General features: G+C 42.9%; 2 protein-coding genes across 5 annotated transcripts in view; one reads left to right on the top strand and one right to left on the bottom strand.

Moving 5' to 3' along the window:
• The window catches only part of LOC138750293 (microtubule-actin cross-linking factor 1-like), a 36,442-nt gene extending 31,521 nt beyond the window's left edge, over positions 1 to 4,921 (bottom strand). For 2 of the 3 annotated variants that reach the window (XM_069912392.1, XM_069912394.1), the window contains exon 1: positions 4,563 to 4,921. In XM_069912392.1, the coding sequence (XP_069768493.1) occupies positions 4,563 to 4,760 (198 nt within the window). In that variant the 5' untranslated portion in view covers positions 4,761 to 4,921. Of the gene's footprint in view, positions 1 to 1,036; positions 1,304 to 4,562 lie in introns of those variants that run through there. The other variant, XM_069912393.1, reaches the window with a different exon arrangement.
• Positions 4,922 to 14,078: 9,157 nt separating this feature from the next.
• LOC138750286 (microtubule-actin cross-linking factor 1-like) overlaps positions 14,079 to 20,965 on the top strand; it is a 30,164-nt gene continuing 23,277 nt past the window's right edge. For both annotated transcript variants that reach the window (XM_069912388.1, XM_069912387.1), the window contains exon 1: positions 14,079 to 14,445. In XM_069912388.1, coding sequence (XP_069768489.1) covers positions 14,248 to 14,445 — 198 coding nt within the window. In that variant the 5' untranslated portion in view covers positions 14,079 to 14,247. The remainder of the gene's footprint in view (positions 14,446 to 20,965) is intronic.

Genomic DNA, 20,965 nt, shown 5'->3' with positions numbered 1-20,965 from the left:
TTTGTTGCTCCTTTGCAAAAAGCAGGATGCAATAATCCTGCTAAAATTCTGGCTTTTCAAATGTGTGTGTGTGGAAGCTGCTCGAGTAATTCATTCCAAGCTACCTCTAAAACTCTTGTCACACTGCACATTCAGAGATCTGAGAAGAACCCTTGGCCGAGCCAACTTTGCTTGAAAGTAAACAACAATCACTAGCGATCTGTGGTCGTCTCAGCCTTCCTTAAGATAGGTTGCAGACACCACCTTATCAATTAGTGCATTGGATCAGGTAGTGCCGGAAATGCACAGAGAAGCCGCTGTGTGGAGATTTCACAGAAATACAGTTTAGAAGCAGGAAAGGATCAGATGTTATTGAACAACAATGAAAGGAACTATTAGCATGTGGTCTACAAAGTAACCTTCTTTTTGTATACTTTATTTAAAATCAAATTCAAAATCCACAATAAAATACATCATATTAACATACAAAAATTTCCCCCATATATACCCCCCTCCCACCCCCTCTCTTAGCTCCCTCCCATCCTCTACAACCTCAAACTAAAGAAACAAACCATCATAGTCGGGTTTGATGTCACCAATCAACCATGACATATTTAGACCCATACATTTCACAGAGGGACCCGCACATTAACAAAAATGGTAGACGCATGGCGTAAATTGTAAGTTATCTTTTCCAATGGAATACATGATTGCAAGTCCATGTGCCATCTCTGAATACTTAATTCAATTTAATCTTTCCAGGTTATAGCTTTACATTTTCTCGCTACTGCCTATTCCAACTGAATAAATGCAATTTGAAATGTATCCAATTTCATTTCCAAACTCCATTTTACTTCATATGTCCCAATAAAAATTCCATAATTCCATTCAGAAAGGGTTTCACCTGATCACCTAACCATACTGAATGTAAAAAAGACCCTATCTATTCCCCACATTGAAAACACATATCCAAAGAGATAAATCTATACCTCTTCAACTTCTCAGGTGTTAAGTAAAGTTGATGAATAAAATTATAATGAACGAATCTTTATCTTACGTTTACTGGCTTAGTCACACTGTCCTCACATAATGTCATCCAATCATCCTGAGAAATTAAAACCGACAGATCCTTCTTCCTTTTACTTCTCACTTTATAAATATCCGACTTAGGCATCTTATTTTGTAATAAAGCATACATTTGTGTAATCAATCCCCTTTCCCCTCCTTCAATAATTGAACATTCAAATCTCTTCCTTCGAGGTAATCTCAAACTGTGTCCAAAATTATCTAGTAACAAAGTTACTAAGCATGGACCTGATCCATTTTTTCATTCTATCACTGATATGAAACAAAATTTCCAGCTTCATAACAATCTTCGGCCAAGATAATACCTTTCTTTTCCCAAATATTCAGGAATATGTGATTTATTTTTATACAAAGCTTATTTTAATACAAAGGGTTTTAGCCGAAATTTTGCCCTCAGCACCAATAGCAACGTTGGTCCGATACCATATTTCCATGAAATGTTTTAACACCGGTAAAGGATAATTTTGGAAAAGTTGAGCATTCCATTTATAAATAAACTGTTGCATTCTTTGTTCATGAAGCTGAGCCATTTGGATTTTAGCCCAACGTAAAGATTGTTGTGATCCAACCATTCTATTAATAAACTTGAATTGTGCCGCTTCATAATAATCCTGAAAATGTGGTAATTATAAAACTCCAAGTCAATTTTTGTATAGATACTCTTGCCAATTTACCTTTTCATAATAAAGATCTTCCCAGCACATGGAAATCCTTAAAACCTTTTAGGAATCCCACATGTAATTGATTGACAAAAATACTGAATACGGGGGGAAAAAATTCATTTTAAAACACTGTCGTGCTGGACACAACCAAGAAAGACTCAGCCACCACATTGAAAGCCATTAATGATGTTTTTATTCAAATTCAGCCCGCGCCCTCTTAAGGGCAGCCTAAGCTCAGTCACCTCGTGCATTGTGATATCAGAATCGCTGCCCCAGGCGTGTGCTGAGCAGGTGAATTGAGGCAGGGAGAAAACCTTGACAGCGCCATCTTCCCATGGCTGCTCCGCCATGTGGCGTTATACACCATGGGAGACTGCGCCGCCACATCGCCCTATTAAAGTTATCAGTAAATCTTTCCACCTATTTAAATCTAATTTAATTTTATGCTATAATAGTCTATAATTCAACTCATATAAATGATTATAATTATCATCTACATTTATCCCAAAATACTTAATTTTATCCAACCGCTTAAATGTAACAATATCTGCAGTTTGCATAATCCATTCTTGTCAAAGGCATCATTTCACTCTTATCCCAATTAACCTTATATCCTGATAATGCACCACACTGTTCCAACCTTGCATGTAACCTTCCTAACGACTGCGTAGGATTTGTTAAATATATCAAAGCATCATCGGCAAATAAATTCATTTTATACTCTTCCTCATTTGCCTTAATATCTTTAATATCACCATCTTGTCTAATCATTCGCGCTAACGGTTCAATAACCAAAGCAAATAAAGCCGGTGACAAAGGACACCCTGTCAAGTTGATCTAGATAATATAAAGGAAGAAGATACTTGTCCATTTGTCACCACTCTAGCCAATGGATTTTTATATAAGGCCTTCACCCAACCAATAAAGAGTGGCCCAAATTTAAATTTTTCCAATACCTTAAACAAAAATCCCCATTTTACTCTGTCTGCAAGGTAACCTTGATTAGAGAGAGGCATTAGATTAGATGTATTTTTTAGATTTAATTTTTCAAGTTGTTTTCTTTTTCTTTTTATTCTTTTGTTTTGTACAATTTATTTCAATAAATGGGTTCACCATATAGATTATTTCTTATTACATTACAACTCCGATTATCTGAAAGGGCTGTGACCAACCGGCTGCTGCCGAGGCCGCTCTCCTGGATGACGGCAGGACAAGGGATTCTTCCAACCACTTGCTGGGAGTGAGTGGTGTGCAGTTTGATGGGAGAGTTGGAGAGAAAAGTCAATAGGGGAAGGTAAAGAAGGAATAGAAAAAGAGAGGGGAGGGAGTTACCTGAAACGAGAACAATCGATGTTCTAATTTCACGTGCAATAATTTTTTTTTCAACCTGAGAGGTTAGTTTGTCTCTGAAAAATATTTCAGATAAATGCAGATTCCTGATTTGTTTTGGATATCTTCATTTATTTGAATTTTTGTAAACTTTTGGATAAATGAGGATTTCAGCGAATCTGATTTTGGATGATTGGAGTTGGAGTGTAATTGTTTTGGAGGTTAACAAGTCATCCTGAATGTAGTTTCATTAACTTTGTTTTCTTCGCGTGTCCTTACTCGTAATGGAATGAATTGTCACGTGGTTTTCAGATTTCTGTATGTATGCTTATATGTTAAACTCAATAAAAACATTTTACCAAGAACAAGCATGTGGTCTTGCAGGTAAAAGTCACAGTTAAAACTTAATGACTATTTTCAAATCCACTGCAAAGCATTATCTTCATCATGTGAACCATGGCAGTGAACAGAACAAAAGTATCTGGAAAAAGCAAGGCAAAACACCTTTCAGGATTGGCCCAATGAACATTGGTTCAAGGGTTGCTGAAGGCATTGCAACTGAACACATGGCACAGGGTCAATCCCCAGAGACATTCAGATTTTACACCTATACACTCAAGGCTGAGGTTTCTGACTTGAATTTGATGAAAGGCAAACCACAGATTCTTGGTGCATCTTTACGAAGAACACTCTTGTTTTGATTTCAGCCAGAAAACCAGGACTCCAGTCTTTCATCAGTCTTTCTTCCAGGGCAGAAACCAAAGGAAAGGGCACATTCTTCTGGGGGTCCTTGGTTAATATTTACTCTTAAATCACCATGGCAGAAACACAGAACATAGAACACTGCAGCATAGTACAGGCCCTTCAGCCCTTGATGTTGTGCCAACCCATATATTCCTTCCTAAAAAAAGCACTAAACTCTCCCTACTCCAAAACAATAAAGAGAATTTAATTCCTGCCTTTGACAGCCAATTGTTCCCAGAAGAAATATTAAAAATAATTATACTTCAAATGTAACAACAGAAAATGTTGGAAATAGTCAGCAGGTTGGTCACCTCCTGACTTGCTGGGAGTTTCCAGCCTTTTCTGTTCTTATTGAAATATCCAGTAATTCCAGTTTTATCATTTACACTTTAAACCTTGGGGATCCTTTGTGCTGTGAAAGGAAAGAGAATGTTTTTCATTTTAATTTACAAAAATAAGACTATCTGGACCCATTTATTAAGTAGGAATGTATAAATTCCAAGTAGGATTCACTTGTTGATGACCTTGTTTAAGTTTCAGAATAAATGAAGCACCCAATCTGTAGATGCTTTGGAAAAAGATAAGACAAAGCATAACTGATTTACCAACACTGAATTGGAGGTAATTAGCTGCGAAACACCAAACTCTCCTTATAGGATGAGTGTCTGATGTTTACGTGAGTAATGAACCTTGTGCACACAGTACAACTTATGTTCATTTCGACATTGCCTCATAGAAGGTTTCACACGTGACCGAGAGTACCTGCTGCGTGTTTTCTTCCCTGCGGTCGACATTGAAGTCTGACGATTCCTCCGCAGCAACTCGGGAATGAAACCACCTGCCTCTGATCTTCTTGCAGCAGTTGCACGTCATTCTTTTCCGAGGAGTGAGGGATCTCCTACTCTGCTCCTCTTCCCCAGCCACTCGTGCCACTCGTAGACAGCACAAGGCATTGCCCATTCTCCTGCAAGTCACACGCGAGGTGTTTCCAGTGACGTGTGATGTAGTAATTCAAATACGTCACCACCGTGAGCCTCACTTGGCCAAAAAGCCCTGGTATTCGGCAAAGACTGTGCCACGCGCTCGCACCACGTTCAACCCTCACAATGGACACGACTGCAGTCTCAGCAACTGGGTTTGCTGGCTGTGTGATGTCATCAATGGGTTTATTGTTACACAATAATACAGAAAGACAAGTGAAACCATGGCAATCTCCCAATATTTACTCTCTCGCTATGATGTCACAATGAGACCCCAACCCCCCCACATTCTCGGAATGAATGTACTCAAGGGGCAGTTTATATTTGAGGGTCTCCCGCCAACCATTGTTGTCGGGGCAGCCAGGTGGACTCCTCTTGTCATTGCCCCTCCCTCCCAGGTAGTCTGCACCCACCTGGATCGGGTGCCAGGGGGCTATAAGGAGATCGGGGAAGTGATTGATACCCTCCTCTATGAGGGACTGTGATAAGACCCGCCGTGCCCCCCAAAAACACCCCATTCTGGCCTGTCTGTAAGAAAAATGACACGTGGTGAATGTTATTGCAAATTGGACAAATTCACTCCCCTCCTCAACTCACTCTTGCTGTGGTCGTTTCCGATGTGGTTGAACCACTTCATTGGATTCCAGATGATGGAATGTTTATTTGACACCATTACATCTCCCAAAATCATTAAACTGCTCTGGGAGGGGAAAAAAAGTTTGGTATCAGAGATGATTTACTCTGGGAGAACATGGCACCATAAGAGTGACCCAACTTATCAAAGGCTTGTTTCATGGAGCTAGGATCGCAGATGTTTAATTCACATTAGTTAGATCAACAGGGGTTAGGAAATGGCCTTGTCTTTGTCACATTATGAAAGCTCCAAATCCCAGAATATTCCCTAACTAAAGTCACTTTTGGCAACAGTGCATTGAAAAGGTTTCTTTTGCCATGTCCAGACGTGTAAAACATCTGACATTTCCAATTTCGGATTTCAGATTTTTTGTCAGAGTTCATACATGACGTCACATCCATCCCTGAAATTATTTTTGCTGTGGGCCATGCAGAATTAACCCTTCTTGGCAATGCCATATAAAGCTGACTCAACACTGAGATGTAAACAAATAAAGAAATTTAAACAAACCGACTGTACGATACAGAGAGAAAAACATCAATAAAGTGTAAAAGTACCCTCCTTACATAAGTCCCTGAACTGAGTTTGTTGTTGAGGAGTCTGATGGTAGCAGCTGTTCCTGAACCTTATGGTGCGGGTCTTGTGGCACCGATATCTCTTTCCTGAGTGTGTGCTGCGTGGTGTGGATTCTTGAAGATTGATGCTGCCTTCCGATGGCAGATTTCCAGATGTTTTCGTTGGTGAGGAGGGTTTTGCCTGTGATGTCTTGGGCTGTGTCCACTTCCTTTCAGAGGGCTTTTCAGTCAAGGGTATTGATGTGCCTATACCCAACTGGGATGGAGCCGATCAGCACACTTTCTACCACACCTCCATAGAAACTTGCCAGGGTTTCCGATGTCGTACCAAAGCTCCGCAAATCCCTGAGGAAGTACAGGTGTCGACGTCTTTTTTTCACAACGCCATTTGTGGTTGGGTCCAAGATAATGACTTTCAAGATCTGAAATTTGCTCACCCTCTTCACCACTAATCCCCTGATGATCACTGAACCATACAACTCTGGATTTCCCTTCCTGACATCCACAATCAGCTCCTTGGTTTTGGTGGCATTGAGTGGGAGTTGGTTGTTCATGCACCATTCAGCCAAGTTTTCATTCTCTCTTCTGTATGCTGTCTCATCGCCCCATTATATACAATCCACTACCATGGTAGCATCAGTTGCATTGGCTTTGTTGTACTGAGCCACGCAGTCATAAGTTTATAGAGAGAAAGCAGGGACTAAGAACACAGCCCTCTGGTACTGGTGGAGATTGTAGAGGAGATGTTCTTACTGATCCTCACTGATTGTGGACAGGAGGAGAGGGAAATTCAGCATCCAATTACACAGTGGGGTGTTGAGTCCCAAGGTCTTGGAGTTTGATGATCAATTTTGAGGGAATGATGGTGTTAAATGGCAAACTGTTGTCGATAAAAAGCATCCTGAAGTATGCATCTTTGCTGTCCAGGAGTTCCAGGGGTTTGTGTAGTGCCAGTGAGATGGCATCCACCATAGACCTACTGCTACGATTGCAAATTGGAACCGATCCATTTCACCGCTCAGAGAGGAGCTGATAGGCTTCAGCACCCAGCCTTTCCAAACAGCTCCTCACTTCTGACTGAGGTTCAAGGTTCAAGACTCCTTTTATTTTAGGCAGACGGAGAGTCACCACTTTGTCCAGCTCCCCTTGCAGAAATGAGGCCCCAGCAAGGAATGGTTGACAAGGCCAGTGCTCTAAGCACTGAGCTATTGGAGTAGAAAGGGAATCAAAACAACCTCTGTTCAGAGCCACGGTCTGTGAATTCTCCTCCTATGCTCCCTCAGCCTCTGCGGCTGCACAGTCTCCTGTTTAATTCATTGACAACATCGTGGCCCATCCCTTCGCAAGTGAACATGAACACAGTGTCTTGTCGCTCTTCTGCCCTCACGGAACTTTTTATAGTCGTTGGCACATTGTGATGTTCCACTGCGAATCGCAGACGCCATGCAGTGCGATTTTTTTGGTGAGGTCCCCCCAGTCAGTATGGTTGACATGGAATGACTGGAGATTGCACTTGATTACGTCTTTGTAGTGAAAACGTGGGCGGCCAACATTGCGGGGAGCATCTGGTAGCCCACCGTAGAGGACATCTTTGGGCAATCGGCCATCCTGCATACAGACAATGTGGCTAGCCCACCGCAGGCAGTGAGCGCGAATGATTGAGTAGAGGTCCGTACCTCCAGTCTTCTCCAGGACTTGGACGTTTGTGACTCTGTCGTGCCATGAGTAGCCTAGGATGGATCTGAGGCAGCAGAAATGGAATGCGTTAGGCAGTGTTCATGCTTTATGTATGTGACCCAGGGTTCAAGGCTGTAGAGAAGCATACTCAGCACGCAGGCCTCGTAGACTCGGATTTTCAACTTGGTGGAGAGGTGGCAGTTTTCCCACACATGGGCACGGAGACAGTGGATGCTTTTCCCAGGCTTGTGTCCAGTTCTGCATCAAGTGAGTTCGTTGTTGTCACAGTGAAGCCTCAGTAGCAGAATTTGTCTATGTTGGCGAGCACTGACCCATTGATCGTAACTGATGGAGTGTCGTGGGTTTGTTGGCTAAAGATGCCCGTCTTGCCCAGGCTCATTTTCCGACCAAATTCAGTGCAGGCAGATGCAAATGCATCACACAATACTTGCAGCTCTGGCTGGGAGTGAACCATGAAGGCAGCATCATCTGCATAGAGCAGTTCTCAAATCATAACTCTTCTGATTTATGTCCTGGCCCGGAGCCGTGACAGATTAAAAAGTTTTCTGGAGCTCCTTGTGTGCAGCGCTGTGCCTGAAGCTTCTGGAAAGGCATGGCGCAGAAGAGCAGAGATGAAAATGCCAAACAGAACTGGAGCGAGTACGCAACCCTGTTTTATGCTGCATTGGATTGGGAACTCTTCTGATCTCAAGCCATCGAATTGGGCAGTGGCCTCTATGATGTTGTGAAACTGGACGATGATGGACAGTAGTGTGTCAGGGCAGCCAAGATGTTTTAAGACATGGAATAGATGTGAGTCAAAGGCCTTGGTCAGGTTGATGAAGCACATATAGAGAGGTTTGCGTTGTTTAATGCATCTCTCTTGCAGTTGTTGGAAGTCGAAGGCCAAATCGATAGTTGATGGAGATGGCCGAAAGCCACATTGGCTTTCAGGCAGTATTCTGTTGGCGATGGTTGGCAGACGTGGGGGTGGGGGGGGGGGGGTTGAATGGGATTGCACAACAGAGTATGTTGTCTACAAGGCTGAGCAGTGAGATGCCATGGTAGTTACTGCAGTATTGGTGGTCACCTTTGTTCTTGGAAAGGGTCACAATATTTGCGTCCCGCAGATCTTTGGGGATGTAACGGTGGAGCCAACATGTTTTGAATAGTATTGTGAGCTCGGAGGTAAGTGCTTCGCCACCAATTCAAGATCTCAGAAGAGATACCATTGATTCCAGGTGATTTGTTATTTTTCATGCAATGGACTGCTTTTATGACATCGGTGATGGTAAATTCAGCATCTAGCTCCGCTAGGACAGGTAGTTGCGGCAGTGTGTTGTTGATGATGTCAGGGTCCACAACGATTGGTGTTGTGTAACACAAGCTCCAGATCCAAACCTCCGACATGATCAGGAAGCCTTCAGCATCCGAGACCCTTCAGAAGCCCTTTTTGCCCTCAGCACCCTCTCGTATCCCATTTCCTACGGGGATTCCCATGAGCCAGTCTCCAGCAGCCCGCAGCCTGAGCGGTTCCCATGAACATAACTCATGTGCAGCCTGTGTGGCTCCTTTAGCCGCTGAACCCATTTCTGATCCACTGTTATGGTCACTGGCCGGTGGAATCATATCCCAAGCTTCACCTTCTTAACAGGGATGTTCTCTCCATTTCTGGTGCCCTGCTCCCCAGAGTATGCTGAGGGGGTGTAGGGCTTCCCATCGGTTGCAGGGTGGGAATATGATGATTGGGTGTAGGGCTTCCCGTCAGTTGCAGGGTGGGAGTATGCTCAGAGGGTGTAGGGCTTCCCATTGGTTGCAGGGTGGGAGTATGCTGAGGGGGTGTAGGGCTTCCCGTCAGTTGCAGGGTGGGAGTATGCTGAGGGGGTGTAGGGCTTCCCATCGGTTGCAGGGTGGGAGTATGCTGAAGGAGTGTAGGGCTTCCCGTCAGTTGCAGGGTGGGAGTATGCTGAGGGGGTGTTCCCATCGGTTGCAGGGTGGGAGCATGATGAGGGGGTGTGTAATGGAAGATTTAAACCATGTTTCTTACTTTTGCAGCCTTTGCTCCTGCAAGGCTGAGAACCTGCTTGTTGCATATGAATTAGTAGACATTATCTAAATTTACACTATGGGGCCCAGGGATGCATATGAATCAGTAGACATTATCCAACTTCCCTCATGAGGCCCAGAGATGCAGTTGTCTTTTGTTGGTCGCAGACTGTCAGGAGACCTTGAAGATAATTAAATCATTTATTCAAAGAGATAAGATCTGAAGTAAACAACTTTTGGGGTAATATAAGCCATGGTCCCACTGCTGAAGTTTGAGACTCTCCAAGAGGTGGCAACATCTCTCAGCAAGAAGAAGAACTTCAAGAATCCAGCTAACGTCCCGGTCAAGGGAGGTGGAGAAGCTGCTACCAGCGCCCCGACAACCTTCTACAAATGTGCAGTCGTTGCCTTGCTTCAGCAGTTGGGACCAGTCCAGGTGTTGATGTATAATTGGGAAGGGCTTGCATATTGTAGTGTGAATTCAGATTTAAATTTAGTAATAAAGCCTTGTATAAACTGAACTGCTCTCAGTGTGTGTGTGTCTATTTTCTTTCGGTAGCTCAAACACTGTGACCAATCAAAAACGAACAAAATGAGAGGTATAAGTTTACCCAAGACAGGGTGTAGGGCTTTCCGTCGGTTGCAGGGCGGAAGTATGCTGAGGGGGTGTAGGGCTTCCCGTCGGTTGCAGGGTGGGAGTATGCTGAGGGGATGTAGGGCTTCATGTCAGTTGCAGGGTGGGAGTATGCCGAGGGGGTGTAGGGCTTCCCGTCAGTTGCAGGGTGGATGTATGCTGAGGGGGTGTAGGGCTTCCCATCGGTTGCAGGGTGGGAGTATGCTGAGGGGATGTAGGGCTTCCTGTCGGTTGCAAGGTGGGAGTATGCTGAGGGGGTGTAGGGATTCCTGTCGGTTGCAGGGTGGGAGGGGGTGTATGGTTTTCTGTACGAGTACTGGTTGTTGGGAGTGTATTGTTTGGCGGGGCCCTTTGGGGTGATGTGATGGTTGGCTGTCCTAGTGTCTGTTGCCTTCATGCTGATCCATAGGGGACTGTGAGTCTCCCACATTGTCCACGATTGCAACCGGTGCAAAGTCCCTGGTGGCCACCGAGTCTTCCCGTCCGTCCCTGAATGTGACAAATGCATAGTGGGGATTCGCCTGGCTCAACTCCACTGGGTCCACCCGTGGGTCCATTTTGTGGGTCTGGGCAGTGCTTCCAGAGGAGTGCTGGTCCCAGTGTCATCAACCATCTAGGCAGCACTGTGCCTGTCGCGGCTTTCCTCGTAAAGGAAAACATATGGTCATGTGGTGTTGTGTTAGTGGTGGTACACAATAACGAGCGTATAGAATGTAAAGCCTCTGGTAACACATCTTGCCATCTTGTCACGAGTAGGTCTTTTGCCTTTCAGATCAACAGGATGGTTTTCCAGAGAGAGGCATTTTCCCTTTCTACTTGCCCATTTCCCCTGGAACTGTAGCTTGCGGTGCAGTTGGTGGCAAAACCTCTGTCCTGTAGGTACTGGGTCGACTTCGGAATTCATAAAGCGGAACCCCTCTTTGTGTACATAGCTGGAGTACTCACACATGCTGAAAATGGATTGCAGGCACTTTACTACTGTGGCTGCCGATACGTGGGGACATGGGATTCCAAAAGATCAGTGGGAGTATTCGTCTATGGCATTAAGGAAATAGACATTCCTGTCGTAGGAAGGGTGCGGGCCTTTAAAGACAAGGCTGAGGTGCTCAAAAGATCTAGTAGCTTTCATAAGTGTAGCTTTATCCGGCCAGTACAATTGTAGTTTGCATTCCGCACAGATGGGACAGCCCTTGTTTACTGTCCTTACTTCCTCTCCCGAGAATGGGAGATTTTGGGTCCTTTTGAAGTGAAACAGTCTAGTGACTCCCGGGTGGCCCAGCTCATTGTGCAAGCTCTGCAGTTGGGACATGTGGTTGAGGGCCTCACAGTTGTCCCTGGACAGTGTATCTGAGGGCTCATTGAGCCTCCCTGGATGGTAAAGAATGTCGTAATTATATGTAGTCAATTCTATCCTCCAGCACAAGATTTTATTGTTTTTTTATCTTCTCCTGTTCTGGTTGGCGAACGTAAAAGCCATAGATCATTGGTCCTGACAAGGTTTCCATGCCAGATAATCTCTCCAGTGCCTTACTGCTTCCACAATGGCTTGAGCCTCCTTTTCCACTGCTGAGTCTCTCACCTCTGACCACTGTAGGGTCCATGAGAAAAAGGCTACCGGTCGCCCCTCCTGGTTCAGTGTAGGAGCTAGCGCTACATCTGATACATCGGTCTCCTCTTGGAATGGGATCGTCTCATCTATGGATGGCAGGATTGCTTTTGCAGTCAGGTCCTTAATATCTGTGAAGGCTTTGACAGCTGCTGGGCAGGTTGGGAACCGGAGGCTTTTATCAGTGGGCAAGCCCTGTCCTCATAGTTGGGGACCCACTGTGCATAATATGCAAAATGTCCCAAATATCTCTTTAAGGTTTTCTGTTAGTGTGGGACTGGGAGGTCTGGGAGCAGGTGCATGCGGACAGGGTCTGGGCTGATTTTCCCCGTTCTGTACCACATATCCCAGGATGGCCAGTTACCTAGTGCTAAAGACACACTTGTCCCTATTATACATTAGATTGAGTTCCTCTGCTGCCTGAAAACAAATGGAAGGTTAATGTCATGGTCAGATTGTGAGTGGACACCTACCAACTGATCCCTTCGCCATGCGGACACTCGGTCCTGGGCAAGCGTGTGCACCCTGTGGGACATTGGGGTTGGCTAGGGGTGTCTCAGAGTTAGCAACCCATCCAGGAGATCCTGGTAGTAGATCATGATCAGGAGGGCGACTTGTCGTACGCCTTCTGCCCGTGCTTGTCGCGATCCTTAATTGTAAGTCAGAAACCCAGGTGGTTGCACGGCCAATCCCGGTTCCGTTGAATTAACTAACAGGCGGAGCTGTATATATATATATGTATATATATATAAAATATATATATATTAGTCTATTAAATTGTGACTAACATCAACCACATTAGACAGAGTCCAAGTTAAATGCTAGTTTTAATAGACAAGTATATAAAGCAAGTTCTTGCCTCTGTGCAAGCCCAGGTCAGAATGGAGGAGCCTAGGATTGGTCGGCTTTATATATGAGGTTGTCAGGTGGTGGTGCTGGTGACCTAGAGGAGTAATAGCATATCACCACAGTATATTCTCCACTTATATAAATGCAGAACATTTATAAAGAAGGGCAAGACAGGTCAGGTGCCTATTCTTTGAAGGTGAAAAGAATGATGTCATTAGAACATAAAACACTACAGCACAGTAGAGGCCCTTATGCCCTTAATGTTGTGCAGACCCATATATTCGTTCCAAACTAAAATACTAAAGTCTTCCTGCCTTGTGACCCTCTATTATTCGCTAATCTAGGTGCCAGTCTAAGGGTCTCTTAAATGCCCATAGAGGGGAGGCAGCACCCACTTTGGGAATCACTATGCGATGTTAACTTTTGGTTTACGGTATCTTGACCTTTTCTCCAGCACGGTGAAGGATGTGAATGTGTCGTAACGGCTCTTTGTCACAGAATTTACTATCTTCCATTCATCTTCACGTCCAACCCAAAACTGTACTCTCCGAATGTGATCTTCCCAGCAAGAAGCCAGTGCAATCCTCTGGTGTTCCATAAATGGAAGAGAGGTATTTCAGCCCCTGAATGCTGCTGTCCTGGTCAACCTGCCCGAAGGGCAGTGCCCACAGAACACCTGTGTAGGATTCCACTATTGTCCTGGGAGTTGGGGCTTAATGGGTTAGAGAAGAACACATTGTCGATGTTGACCACGGCATACCAGGGTTTGTCGCCCCTGCCCGTGATATCCTCCACCAATTTAACCACATCGAAAACGACCGGAGCAAGAGTGAGTAGGGGGGGGGGTGGGGGTGGGGGGGTGGGGAGTGAATTTGTCCAATTTACAGTATCATACACCACGTGCCATTTTTATTACAGACAGGCCAGATTGGGCTGTCTTATCACACCCCCTCATAGAGGAGGGTATCAATCACTTCCCCGATCTCCTTATAGCCCCCTGGCACCCGATCCAGGTGGGTGCAGACTACCTGGGAGGGAGGGGCAATGACAAGAGGAGTCCACCTGGCTGCCCCGACAACAATGGTTGGCGGGAGACCCTCAAATATAAACTGCCCCTTGAGTACATTCATTCCGAGAATGTGGGGGGGTTGGGGTCTCATTGTGACATCATAGCGAGAGAGTAAATATTGGGAGATTGCCATGGTTTCACTTGTCTTTCTGTATTATTGTGTAACAATAAACCCATTGATGACATCACACAGCCAGCAAACCCAGTTGCTGAGACTGCAGTCGTGTTCATTGTGAGGGTTGAACGTGGTGCGAGCGCGTGGCACAGTCTTTGCCGAATACCAGGGCTTTTTGGCCAAGTGAGGCTCACGGTGGTGACGTATTTGAATTACTACATCACACGTCACTGGAAACACCTCGCGTGTGACTTGCAGGAAAATGGGCAATGCCTTGTGCTGTCTACGAGTGGCACGAGTGGCTGGGGAAGAGGAGCAGAGTAGGAGATCCCTCACTCCTCGGAAAAGAATGACGTGCAACTGCTGCAAGAAGATCAGAGGCAGGTGGTTTCATTCCCGAGTTGCTGCGGAGGAATCGTCAGACTTCAATGTCGACCGCAGGGAAGAAAACACGCAGCAGGTACTCTCGGTCACGTGTGAACCCTTCTATGAGGCAATGTCGAAATGAACATAAGTTGTACTGTGTGCACAAGGTTCATTACTCACGTAAACATCAGACACTCATCCTATAAGGAGAGTTTGGTGTTTCGCAGCTAATTACCTCCAATTCAGTGTTGGTAAATCAGTTATGCTTTGTCTTATCTTTTTCCAAAGCATCTACAGATTGGGTGCTTCATTTATTCTGAAACTTAAACAAGGTCATCAACAAGTGAATCCTACTTGGAATTTATACATTCCTACTTAATAAATGGGTCCAGATAGTCTTATTTTTGTAAATTAAAATGAAAAACATTCTCTTTCCTTTCACAGCACAAAGGATCCCCAAGGTTTAAAGTGTAAATGATAAAACTGGAATTACTGGATATTTCAATAAGAACAGAAAAGGCTGGAAACTCCCAGCAAGTCAGGAGGTGACCAACCTGCTGACTATTTCCAACATTTTCTGTTGTTACATTTGAAGTATAATTATTTTTAATATTTCTTCTGGGAACAATTGGCTGTCAAAGGCAGGAATTAAATTCTCTTTATTGTTTTGGAGTAGGGAGAGTTTAGTGCTTTTTTTAGGAAGGAATATATGGGTTGGCACAACATCAAGGGCTGAAGGGCCTGTACTATGCTGCAGTGTTCTATGTTCTGTGTTTCTGCCATGGTGATTTAAGAGTAAATATTAACCAAGGACCCCCAGAAGAATGTGCCCTTTCCTTTGGTTTCTGCCCTGGAAGAAAGACTGATGAAAGACTGGAGTCCTGGTTTTCTAGCTGAAATCAAAACAAGAGTGTTCTTCGTAAAGATGCACCAAGAATCTGTGGTTTGCCTTTCATCAAATTCAAGTCAGAAACCTCAGCCTTGAGTGTATAGGTGTAAAATCTGAATGTCTCTGGGGATTGACCCTGTGCCATGTGTTCAGTTGCAATGCCTTCAGCAACCCTTGAACCAATGTTCATTGGGCCAATCCTGAAAGGTGTTTTGCCTTGCTTTTTCCAGATACTTTTGTTCTGTTCACTGCCATGGTTCACATGATGAAGATAATGCTTTGCAGTGGATTTGAAAATAGTCATAAAGTTTTAACTGTGACTTTTACCTTCACGACCACATGCTTGTTCTTGGTAAAATGTTTTTATTGAGTTTAACATATAAGCATACATACAGAAATCTGAAAACCACGTGACAATTCATTCCATTACGAGTAAGGACACGCGAAGAAAACAAAGTTAATGAAACTACATTCAGGATGACTTGTTAACCTCCAAAACAATTACACTCCAACTCCAATCATCCAAAATCAGATTCGCTGAAATCCTCATTTATCCAAAAGTTTACAAAAATTCAAATAAATGAAGATATCCAAAACAAATCAGGAATCTGCATTTATCTGAAATATTTTTCAGAGACAAACTAACCTCTCAGGTTGAAAAAAAAATTATTGCACGTGAAATTAGAACATCGATTGTTCTCGTTTCAGGTAACTCCCTCCCCTCTCTTTTTCTATTCCTTCTTTACCTTCCCCTATTGACTTTTCTCTCCAACTCTCCCATCAAACTGCACACCACTCACTCCCAGCAAGTGGTTGGAAGAATCCCTTGTCCTGCCGTCATCCAGGAGAGCGGCCTCTCGGCAGCAGCCGGTTGGTCACAGCCCTTTCAGATAATCGGAGTTGTAATGTAATAAGAAATAATCTATATGGTGAACCCATTTATTGAAATAAATTGTACAAAACAAAAGAATAAAAAGAAAAAGAAAACAACTCGAAAAATTAAATCTAAAAAATACATCTAATCTAATGCCTCTCTCTAATCAAGGTTACCTTGCAGACAGAGTAAAATGGGGATTTTTGTTTAAGGTATTGGAAAAATTTAAATTTGGGCCACTCTTTATTGGTTGGGTGAAGGCCTTATATAAAAATCCATTGGCTAGAGTGGTGACAAATGGACAAGTATCTTCTTCCTTTATATTATCTAGATCAACTTGACAGGGTGTCCTTTGTCACCGGCTTTATTTGCTTTGGTTATTGAACCGTTAGCGCGAATGATTAGACAAGATGGTGATATTAAAGATATTAAGGCAAATGAGGAAGAGTATAAAATGAATTTATTTGCCGATGATGCTTTGATATATTTAACAAATCCTACGCAGTCGTTAGGAAGGTTACATGCAAGGTTGGAACAGTGTGGTGCATTATCAGGATATAAGGTTAATTGGGATAAGAGTGAAATGATGCCTTTGACAAGAATGGATTATGCAAACTGCAGATATTGTTACATTTAAGCGGTTGGATAAAATTAAGTATTTTGGGATAAATGTAGATGATAATTATAATCATTTATATGAGTTGAATTATAGACTATTATAGCATAAAATTAAATTAGATTTAAATAGGAGGAAAGATTTACTGATAACTTTAATAGGGCGATGTGGCGGCGCAGTCTCCCATGGTGTATAACGCCACATGGTGGAGCAGCCATGGGAAGATGGCGCTGTCAAGGTTTTCTCCCTGCCTCAAGTCACCTGCCCAGCGCACGCCTGGGGCAGCGATTCTGATATCACAATGCACGAGGTGACTGAGCTTAGGCTGCCCTTAAGCGGGCGCGGGCTGAATTTGAATAAAAACGTCATTAATGGCTTTCAATGTGGTGGCTGAGTCTTTCTTGGTTGTGTCCATCACGACAGTGTTTTAAAATGAATGTTTTCCCCCGTATTCAGTATTTTTGTCAATCAATTACATGTGGGATTCCTAAAAGGTTTTAAGGATTTCCATGTGCTGGGAAGATCTTTATTATGAACAGGTAAATTGGCAAGAGTATCTATACAAAAATTGACTTGGAGTTTTATAATTACCACATTTTCAGGATTATTATGAAGCGGCACAATTCAAGTTTATTAATAGAATGGTTGGATCACAACAATCTTTACGTTGGGCTAAAATCCAAATGGCTCAGCTTCATGAACAAAGAATGCAACAGTTTATTTATAAATGGAATGCTCAACTTTTCCAAAATTATCCTTTACCGGTGTTAAAACATTTCATGGAAATATGGTATCGGACCAACGTTGCTATTGGTGCTGAGGGCAAAATTTCGGCTAAAACCCTTTGTATTAAAATAAGCTTTGTATAAAAATAAATCACGTATTCCTGAATATTTGGGAAAAGAAAGGTATTATCTTGGCCGAAGATTGTTATGAAGCTGGAAATTTTGTTTCATATCAGTGATAGAATGAAAAAATGGATCAGGTCCATGCTTAGTAACTTTGTTACTAGATAATTTTGGACACAGTTTGAGATTACCTCGAAGGAAGAGATTTGAATGTTCAATTATTGAAGGAGGGGAAAGGGGATTGATTACACAAATGTATGCTTTATTACAAAATAAGATGCCTAAGTCGGATATTTATAAAGTGAGAAGTAAAAGGAAGAAGGATCTGTCGGTTTTAATTTCTCAGGATGATTGGATGACATTATGTGAGGACAGTGTGACTAAGCCAGTAAACGTAAGATAAAGATTCGTTCATTATAATTTTATTCATCAACTTTACTTAACACCTGAGAAGTTGAAGAGGTATAGATTTATCTCTTTGGATATGTGTTTTCAATGTGGGGAATAGATAGGGTCTTTTTTACATTCAGTATGGTTAGGTGATCAGGTGAAACCCTTTCTGAATGGAATTATGGAATTTTTATTGGGACATATGAAGTAAATTGGAGTTTGGAAATGAAATTGGATACATTTCAAATTGCATTTATTCAGTTGGAATAGGCAGTAGCGAGAAAATGTAAAGCTATAACCTGGAAAGATTAAATTGAATTAAGTATTCAGAGATGGCACATGGACTTGCAATCATGTATTCCATTGGAAAAGATAACTTACAATTTACGCTATGCGTCTACCATTTTTGTTAATGTGCGGGTCCCTCTGTGAAATGTATGGGTCTAAATATGTCATGGTTGATTGGTGACATCAAACCCGACTATGATGGTTTGTTTCTTTAGTTTGAGGTTGTAGAGGATGGGAGGGAGCTAAGAGAGGGGGTGGGAGGGGGGTATATATGGGGGAAATTTTTGTATGTTAATATGATGTATTTTATTGTGGATTTTGAATTTGATTTTAAATAAAGTATACAAAAAGGTTACTTTGTAGACCACATGCTAATAGTTCCTTTCATTGTTGTTCAATAACATCTGATCCTTTCCTGCTTCTAAACTGTATTTCTGTGAAATCTCCACACAGCGGCTTCTCTGTGTATTTCCGGCACTACCTGATCCAATGCACTAATTGATAAAGTGGTGTCTGCAACCTATCTTAAGGAAGGCTGAGACGACCACAGATCGCTAGTGATTGTTGTTTACTTTCAAGCAAAGTTGGCTCGGCCAAGGGTTCTTCTCAGATCTCTGAATGTGCAGTGTGACAAGAGTTTTAGAGGTAGCTTGGAATGAATTACTCGAGCAGCTTCCACACACACACATTTGAAAAGCCAGAATTTTAGCAGGATTATTGCATCCTGCTTTTTGCAAAGGAGCAACAAAGTATCCACATACAGCTTGCCTAGGAGAGCATGTGGCGTTAGCAGGCAGAGTTAGAACAGCTTTGCTCTCAGAGAGGGAGGGAGTGAGAGAGAAGGAGTCAGAGAAATCTGTTCCAGAGGGACAAGCTGCCAAACTTTGGAAGGCTGCCTGGTCAAAGGAGAAGACTGTAGGTCTGAAAGATGACCTGAAAGAAAAAGGATCATCCGGAGAACCCTGAAGGGGGCAAGTTCTGTCAGAAAGACAGAATTAAGAAGAAATCAGTTGCAGATGCTCTGGAAATGGAATCTCTCTCTCTGAAAACCAGCAAGAGCCCTTCTGAGTGGTAACCATATGTCTGTTAAACACCAAAGCTTGGTGAACTTTGTTAATGCTAATGTATGAGCACTGTTGCAAGAATTGCCTGCAACCAGTGAGATTGGACTGTGATCCAAAGAACTTTTCTAATCTTCAATACACATTACACTCACCTGCACTTAGTATTTGAGGGCGGATTAAGTGGGTTAGGTAGGTTAAGTAATAAGTTAAAGTTCAATTCTGTTTTCATGTTCAAATAAAATTCTAAACTACTTTTGTTTAAATAACCCTGTGTTGTCGTGCATATCTATTGCTACTGGTTTTTGGGGTCATCTGGACTCCGTAACATTTTATGGGGGCTCATCCTTTAGGATTTGAACATTGCAGTTTCATGATTTATTAGTTGATTGGGATGTTTTTGCAGGCTATTTTTACAAGCTTACAGAAAGCTTGTGTCTGGAAAAACTGCAGCAATGGATGTTGATACATTTTTGTTACAACCATCACCTGCAGAACTGCAGAAGGTGAGAAAATAGGAAGTGATGGCTATTTCTGAGGCATTGAAAATTGTTGAAGTTAAACATTGGATGAGAAAAGTACAAACGTAGAGGATTATAATAGTGAAATATTACATGTGAAGGAAAATTTGTTGAGGAAGACTCACAAAAGGACATTCCAGAATAATAGGCATTTTCAGAGAGCTCATGTGGACCAGATTAATAAACCTGTTCATAAGGTTAGGATGGAGCAGGATAGTAGGGCTGAAATAAAGTCTGGAGAAAATGTTCAGTAAAAAGATGAAGGAAAGGTAGGAAAGGACAGAACTTCTGTATTTATATGCCATTTGTGTAAGAAAGCTGGTCGTGTGACTGTCTAGTCTTGAAACAGAAAAGGTAAAAACAGGTTTAACCAGATCCATGTATACAGAAACAGTGGAATTTAAGGAGAGCAGAGGTGCATAACCTGATCAGTAGGTCATGGATGTTTTCAAGCCTTTTGTGTCAGAGGGCTTTGTCTCAATAAAGGAGGGAGAACCACAGGTTCCAGTTAACATTCTTAGAGATACTGAGGCTGCTCAGTCATTGTTGTTAGAAACCGTTTTAACTGTGGATCAAAGGACAGACACAGAGGAGACAACTTTGATTAAAGGTGTTGGAGATGAGGTAGGGTCAATATTGCTTCACAAGGTTGTGCTAAATTCAGAATTAGTCAAAGGAACTGTTGTAGTAGGAGTTACCCATGCAAGGTGTCTCGTTTTTGCTGGGGAATGATTTGTCAGAGAATAAAGTTGGGTCAGTTTTAAGATTGACAAATTGGCCTAGTAAGGATGTGGTTAGAGAGGATGGTGAGATATATCCTGCATGTGCGGTAACTAGGTCTGTGACTAAGAAAATGATGACAGCTGAAGATGATCCAGTTGGGGGAGTCACGTGATGGAGTAGTGGCCGGTCAGGGAATTCCAGCCCTCTCCGGAAAAGTTTAAAAAAAACGCACAAAATACAAAGGTACAAGATTAAAATTTAAAACAAAGTAAAAATAAAGGTGAGAAGAAAATGGCAGCGAAGAGAGAAAAGTCGAAAACAACGGGAAGAAGAGAAGAAGAAAGAACGTCGGAAGAAGAAGGTGAAGGCCTTACCTGTCCGAGGAGGCCCGCCGCGGAGAGAGA

Source organism: Narcine bancroftii, unplaced genomic scaffold, assembly GCF_036971445.1.
Source record: "Narcine bancroftii isolate sNarBan1 unplaced genomic scaffold, sNarBan1.hap1 Scaffold_113, whole genome shotgun sequence".
Taxonomy (NCBI): domain Eukaryota; kingdom Metazoa; phylum Chordata; class Chondrichthyes; order Torpediniformes; family Narcinidae; genus Narcine; species Narcine bancroftii.
Note: the sequence above shows the minus strand (reverse complement) of the source record. Positions and strands in the feature narration are given on the sequence as shown.